The 7,846-nt window shown below is 36.5% G+C and overlaps 1 protein-coding gene across 1 annotated transcript in view; it reads right to left on the bottom strand.

Moving 5' to 3' along the window:
• Positions 1 to 7,846, bottom strand: part of LOC107668551 (signal transducer and activator of transcription 5B-like) — a 32,286-nt gene that overhangs the window by 10,827 nt on the left and 13,613 nt on the right. Inside the window, exons 7-12 of the mRNA XM_016460465.1 lie at positions 3,825 to 3,912; positions 3,580 to 3,702; positions 2,784 to 2,876; positions 2,472 to 2,675; positions 2,120 to 2,214; positions 1,877 to 2,010 (exon numbers count right to left, since the gene is read on the bottom strand). Coding sequence (XP_016315951.1) covers positions 1,877 to 2,010; positions 2,120 to 2,214; positions 2,472 to 2,675; positions 2,784 to 2,876; positions 3,580 to 3,702; positions 3,825 to 3,912 — 737 coding nt within the window. The remainder of the gene's footprint in view (positions 1 to 1,876; positions 2,011 to 2,119; positions 2,215 to 2,471; positions 2,676 to 2,783; positions 2,877 to 3,579; positions 3,703 to 3,824; positions 3,913 to 7,846) is intronic.

A 7,846-nucleotide genomic window follows, 5' to 3' on the forward strand; every position in this document is an offset into this window, starting at 1 on the left:
CCCGGGGGGACCTCCGTATACCCCCTCGCTGGACCCCCATCGAGGGCGGTGAGGGCAGAGGAGCCGGTGTACCGTGTTCTGGATGAAAAAGGGGCCTTCCACGATTTCATCAGCTCCTCGTGCACTTTCGGGAACAAAGGCACCGGGGCCGAGTGCAGCTTAGTGTTACGCTCAGCACCCAGAAACCAATCATTCAGCCGCGAGCGCTCGGGGCAGGGTGGGGGAGGGACGGGCTCTCAAACTCATTTGGAAACTCGACTGGTAAGCACGAAGCAAGGGAAGAACGGGAAGCTCGCGGGGATTGCCCCAGCGAAACTAATCCCTCCTCCCCATGCTCTTCCGTGGCACACATCGCTGTGGCCTCACACCTGGAGGTAAAAGGACCAGAGCGGCAAGCAGCCACGGTGACTCGGGAAGAACCTCGCAAGTGGGGCACGAACCATCCACAAGTGCTGCCTCAGCGTGAGCACGGCCCAAACACTGAATACAACGCTCGTGCTGGTCGTCTTTCAAGACGTGCCAACCGCAGCCAGAAACACACGGGCAGAAAGGCATGATGAAACACAATTCCACCCGTGTAGCTCTTTCAGAGAAATTGCACTCTTTTAGAGGAAATTTGCTCTTCCAGAGATCGCCGCTGAGCACCCAGGGGTACTGTCATATCTTTGTATGAGTAGGGAGAGACCACTGACCCTGCCTTAGATCCAACAACGAGGAATCGAGAGGTGAATGATCACAACTTCTCTGTGAGAGACGCTGCATTCGGCTACGAAAAACAGAATGAGTGAGCAGATGCTACGCTGGCCTATTTATACCCGGATGTCCGGGGCGTGGCCAGCTATGCAAATTCTGCATACCCAATTTCATTGCCTTTTCTCAAAGATGACAGAGGTGTTTGGGCTCCCAAGAGCGACCCCTTGTTTCGTACACTCGACACAACGTCGGAGTGAATGACAGAAAGGAAACTATTAACATTATAGGTAAACCTTAAGAAACATATTAAAACAATAAAAAATCCATGTTATGAACCCATTAAAATGAACTTTCTTTGTTCTTAACTGTTTAAGATACATAAAGACAAAACTGTATACACCACCATTCAAAATTTTGGGAGTCAGTAAGATTTTTTTAATGAAATTAATACTTTTATTTAGCAAGGACATTTAAATTCATCAAAGGTGACAATATCTTTACATTGTTAAAAAACCCCATTTCAAATAAATGTTATTTTTTTAGAACTTTCTATTCATCAAAGAATCCTGAAAAAAAAAATCACGGTTTCCACAAAAATATTAAAGGGGTCATATGATGTTGCTAAAAAGAACATTATTTTGTGTATTTGGTGTAATGAAATGTGTTTATGCAGTTTAAGGTTCAAAAAACACATTATTTTCCACATACTGTACATTATTGTTTCTCCTCTATGCCCCGACTTTCTGAAACGAGTTGAGTTTTACAAAGCTCATTGAGACTTTAGTCTGCAACTTTACAGATCTTCTTTATACATTTTAAAATATATTAAAATAGAAACAGTTATTTTAAAGTTGCAATGAAACAGAAATACCAACTGGTCCGAGCGTAACAGTATATTGAAAAAGAAAAAATGTAGGGCAGGGACTTGGTCTATGTATCGAATATTGATTGGATTTTGAGACATTGGTGTTGCATTCAAAAATGGAGGAAGATAAACACAAAATGATCCTGTATAGGTCACCAGACGTGTACAAGTAGATGAATTAGCATTTCATGCCAACTTGACAAATTGTAATAATATCCTTGGTGAGCATAAGAGACTTGCAAAAACATACAACTGTCCAATTCCAAAATTTTGAACAATAGTGCATCATGTACAGTAGTATAAATATTTTATACTTACTATCACTGGGACCCACATAGGCGATGGTGATGCCACCAATCTCTGAGTCACTAAAGCGCAAAAGAAAGGTGCCGTTGGGTTTGTTTTGTAGGATGACATGGAGATGCTGTTTTCCAATGAAGCCAAAGATCAGTCTGCAGGGGCAATGAGAGACAGATATCTAGTTCTCTTAATTTCTTTACTTATCTAGTCTTTTGTAGTTCTCTATAAAGTGAAAAACAAACTGAGGAACTCTAACTGTACCCTTCACTCCAATAGTCTCTCAGGCATTTCTTTGTAAGATCCATCACCCCTTCAAACCACTGCCAGAAGGTGAAGTTTCGACCAGGCAGAACTTCCTGTGTTAAAACAGTCACAGAAATAATCATTCACACCATTTCGCCAGTCAAACCGTTTGTGAATGTTACGTAAATTATGCTAGGGTCTCTAGAAACATATTTTTAGGGGTCTTGAGACATGGAAAAATTTGATAAATTGCAATGAATTTAAAGACACAACAGTATGTAAATGTGTTAGTATGCTACTAGTCAGCTGTTAGACAACACACGCTCATAATATTGTATATTAATGCACAACAAATTCATGTTAGTGGTACCTTGTTGAACTGAGCCCAGGACACTGGCATATTGCTGAAATCTTCAGAGATGTCTGGTTGGTCAAAGATCTTCTGGGCGAGAAAGTGAAGGTTGTATCCGTCCAAGCACCGCTGCGTCTGGACTTCAGACATGAACTTACTGCTAAGAGCTTCACACATCTGCTTCCAGGGCACACGCTCCGGAACGATGAACGGTATCCTGTTCTGAAATCATCACAGCACAGAGCACACATTGTCAATTTTTTAACAAAACACTGAAAATGGTCGTCGACAGGAAAAAGACGTGTGATGGGGTCTTTCCATGTTACTCACAGGTTCAGAAAAGGCACAGTCCCATATGATGGTCGCCATAGCATTGATTTCCTGACTACCATGTACAATTACAACCACAGGAAGAGAGATTGCCTGTAGGATGAAGAAGGCAATAAGTTACTGTTGTAATAAGTTACTACACACCAACATGCACAATTTTTCTGCAATAGTCCCTCCAGGATTTTGCAATTGCTGAATTTAGTGCAAACTCTGCATTATTTATGGCAATTTTCCAGTAAAAAAAGTTACCTAAGAGGAAGTTAGCTCATTAAAATCCATAATTCAGAGCCCAAACAAATAAATCAATACATGCTCAATTGTCCTGTTGCTGTATTGCAGTAAATGCCTTCGTAAAGTGAGCAGGGATGGAATGACCATATGGAACACTGGGACTTAAGCATAGTCAGGTTTATACACAAGTGTTTAAAAGGAAATAAAAGTTTTAATATTTCATATTTTTAAGTGATTTTCTGAAATCATTGATTCGTGGCATCATCAGGTTTCTATACAAAAGTTTAAAAGGAAATAAAAGTTACAAAATGAGCAACGGAGAGGGTAATGTTACATATTTCACTGCAAACCGACACAAAAATGGTGTACATAATTTTGATAGCAACAAATTCAGTCACTTTGGGTGGCAAAAATCATAAAAAAAAGTCCTGTAAAATCCTGGTGGGACTGATGTATGAATCTAATATTTTCAATATAATTACATCTGATTTCAGTGCATGTCCTGATGACTAAATGATAAACTGAAACAATCCATTGCATTAAAATAAATTAGTAAAGCAAGCACCTGAATGCTATAAGGGCTCTCACAGCCCGTGATGGTTATTTCTGTGGTAAACAACAAAGCAAACTTTTCCTCCGTCACTGACTCAGAGCCCTTCCTGTCAGCTCGTTTGATCTTCCTTATGGACTGAAGAGGAAGAAACATATCTTATTAAACGATAGCATTCTTGAAACCATTAAGGTAATATGACAATATCGAGATGAATCAAAAATCAACACTCTCAAAGAGCTGTTTGTGACAAGACCCACCATGTTTCTAAAGGTAGCACACGTGCTCTTGCTTGCAGTGTTGTGCTCTAATATGGCCGTGCTGTTGATAAGTTCTCCTACATTTTCACTAAGTGGAGAAAAACAGAGAGAACGATCATAAAACATTTGCATATTTTATAAGTGCATGTTAGACCTCTAAATTGTTGTATTGCCACTCTATGGTTAACAGCTCGACTGAAACCCTGATTCTGTTTGCTTATCTTGTTGTGCCTCCACTTCCTCTTTATGTCTGAGAACAGCAACAAAGGCTGTCAAATGTATGACATGTATAAACGCTTCTACAGGCAGATTTCAATATAAGGCAAAGACACATAAGTGGGATTACAACATAACGACACTTAAGTTGTAGATCAAAGATGATATTGCACACATGCAACATTCTTCAGCATCATATTTTCTGTTCGACTTCGGTTTCTTTGGCATGTAATTGTAAAATGACTTTTAATCTCAGTTAAAAGATAAGAAATTTAATATTTCATAACCATCAAAAGTGCATAAGGGAAAAACACTGCAGTTGTTTGGCGTTTGTGAATGACAGCCTATAAAACTGTCTATGAACTAACAATGAACAATACAGCATTTATTAATTTACATTAATATTAATTTACAAATACACTATCATTCATTGTAAACGTGTGTGTGTTCATAAGTTAATACATTAATTTTTATTTTACCAGGAAAAGTTTTAGAATTTTTATCACATGTTAATGTAAAAAATCTTGTGTGATATAACTTGTGTTTGTTTGTTTGCTGGTTTTTATTGTATTTGTTATACTTGTATTTTTTAAATTGTTTTTGCTATGAAAATAGCCTTTGATGCTGACATGGCATTAAATAAATATATACTACTACTACTACATTAATTTATATTTATTCATTTATATCTTGAAATGTTAAAAATGTATTAGTATACACTACCTTTCAATAGTTTGATTAAAATTAAAGAAATATTGTCAAATTTTATAGCAATTTTAAACTACTCTTTTTCATTTTGATTTATTTTAAAATGTGATTTATTCCTGTGATGGCGAAGCTGCCATTCAGCAGCCATTACTCCAGTCTTCAGTGTCACATGATCCTTTTTAATCTTTTTAATATGCTGATTTGATCAAAGTTGAAAACAATTGTGCTGCTAAATATTTTAGTGGAAATTGAAATGTATTTTTTCAGGATTATTAAATGAATAGAAAGTTCAAAAGAACAGCATTAATTTGAAATAGACCTTTTGTAACATTATAAATGTCTTTACTTTCACTTTTGATCAATGTAATGCATCCTTGCTGAATGCGGTAGTGTATGTAAAAATGAACATGTATTATAATTTATTTATATTAATAAATACTGTAAAAGTATAAATTTAAGATACCTAATGCATTTTGCAAGACACCTTTTTGAACTTTATTGCAAAGTGTTTTTTAATCAAAAATTTTTTTACACAAATTATTTAATGATTAATTATAAAATAAAATTAATTAAAAAATAACAACAAAAATACAGTAATAAAACAATAACTTATTTATTTTAAATTAAATAAAAAACAAATAAAAATAAAAATTTTGACAATATAATTAAAGCTGCAGTCCGTAACTTTTTTGTGTTCAAAATTTACAAACTTTATATAATAAGCGAGTACACCATGAATCCATTTTCCAAACCGTGTTTTTGGTTTGTCCTGAATCACTACGGTACACCTATAATAAGTGTTTCTATTCAGACTATTTAGACTGGTTCAGGTAGGTACCGCTGCAGAGTAGCCCAGTACCTGTGTGATTCGCCATAGACATAAACAGAGAGAAGTAGCTCCGGCTACAATGTTCTTCCGCAAATCTGATTACTTTTGGATTCCTTTTAGTTACATATGTAAATGAAGTCAAAAAAGTAATATCTAAGTACTTTTATTTAACTATGACTTTAAAGTTAAAACTAATAAAAACTATAAAACTAGTTGAAACTTAAAAATCATGTCTTGTTTCACCATCTGGTTATTATAGCCCGTATATATATATATTTTTATAAAAGGCTATGCAGACATCTAGTGGCTATACAGTTTAGTATTAGTTTTATTTTTATTATTATTTTATTTCTTTAACATGTACAAGTAAAAATAAATATAGTTTATATACAATATTAAACATTTTACACCATATTAGTCTATTTTAAAATAAGCCTACATGTCGAAATGCATGTGAAATGCTATGATCTTTCTTTATTTCATTGACTGATCCGGGGTGTGGGGACTCTCGTGTTAATTTCTACATTTTCCAGCTCATTTTCCGCTAGAAAACTTACAACTGCAATCATGCACACCATGGAATTTTAAATCACTAACAAACACTACATTTTAGCTAACATAATGATTTCCATGCTAGTCGTACCTGCACATGTTCAAGTTGGTTGAGTAGGCTTTGATAAAGCAAGAGTCTTCATGCATATTTCCTTTATCCTCTTTGAAAACAAAATAACTGTGAAATTTCCAGACATGAAAAAGTTTTTCCCAGCAGCGTCTCATCCCGCGTTTGAGGAGAATAATTGTAGAATTTTAATTTAATTTTAAATTAAACAAATGTAATCCTGATAGTATTCCCACTTTTTACAAAATGTAATTGTAATCTGAATACTTTGTTTTGTGATGTAACTGTAACGGATTACAGTTATTAGATTTTTGTATCTTGATTACTTAACGCCGTTACATGTATTCCGTTACTCCCCAACCCTGTTACTAATATTAATTAGGGGTGTAATGGTACATGTATTCATCCCGAACCGTCACGGTTCGGTTCATGCAGTCAGACGACGAATACAGTCAGTCACAGGCGATCAATCCAAATCCAAATCCAATGCAACGCTAACCGTCACAACAGGAAAGAGCAGAAGAAGAGACGATCTACTATTTTTGTTATGATATGAATTTTTAAAATACCGCAATACTATGTAAAGTATGTATGTCGCTTAAACAACGTTCGGAACGCGACACTGTTTGAAAGGGGTCCCTTTTCACTGTTGCACTGTGGTGAGGGAACAGCTGTATGTGTTACTAAGCATGAAAGTTCCGAAACTTAAGCTGTAGAACAAATAGAACGTGATGACACAGAAGAACTCATCCACAATATCCACAATGACCGCCACAAATCTCCACCGCCCCCTGCCATCAGCTCCCGCGTCTCACACACACACACGAGCGTGACTTTAGCACTAGATTTAGCAACTTTCAGGCCCTTTTAGCGTCTTTTTTCCATAGAATATTCATACTGACAAACCGTGAAACTGGTATAATTTTGAAAAATACTGTGATATAAATTTTTCGTCATACCGCCCAGCACTAATTAAAGTAGTGTTTATAAGCACATCTGCTTTGTTTACAGCGGTAACCAAGGAAATGCTGTATTGCTGCTGTTCCATAAGCGCCACCTGCTGTCAGAGAATAAATCTGCATTTTCATTCAGTCCGTCTGCTGTTTTTGTTTTGTGCAGGTGTCTTATGTAGCATAATTTCACAAATCTAAAGTCAGACCATTCTGTGTTTGCTTTAAATCTTGAAATGATACAATCTAATTCAAATCAAAAACAGCTGCTGCTAACGCAATGCTCTACCACTGAGCCACAAGAACATAGATCAAAAACAACTGCTCATGCTACATGTATGTAGCACTACTGTCTTTTCAAAATAAATTTAAAAAAAAAAATTCTGTTGTACCGAACTTGTATCAAACCGTGACCCCAAAACCGAGATACGTACCGAACCGTGATTTCTGTGTACCGTTACACCCCTAATATATATATTAGGGATGCACTGATATCACTTTTTCCAGTACTCGCCCGATACCGATCCTTTTATTTTTGGTACTTGCCGATAGGGGTTGCACTGACTAATCGACTGGTCGACTTCAATGCTCTGCCATGACACTTTAAGCTTGACGTCGACTAGTCGCTGGTCCTATAGAGGGCGCAACAGGATAAGAAATCTTTGAAGGACTTCCACATTTACTCTCCGTTTCCAAACAG

This window comes from Sinocyclocheilus anshuiensis, unplaced genomic scaffold (assembly GCF_001515605.1).
Source record: "Sinocyclocheilus anshuiensis isolate Anshui unplaced genomic scaffold, SAMN03320099.WGS_v1.1 scaffold32, whole genome shotgun sequence".
NCBI classification, from domain to species: domain Eukaryota; kingdom Metazoa; phylum Chordata; class Actinopteri; order Cypriniformes; family Cyprinidae; genus Sinocyclocheilus; species Sinocyclocheilus anshuiensis.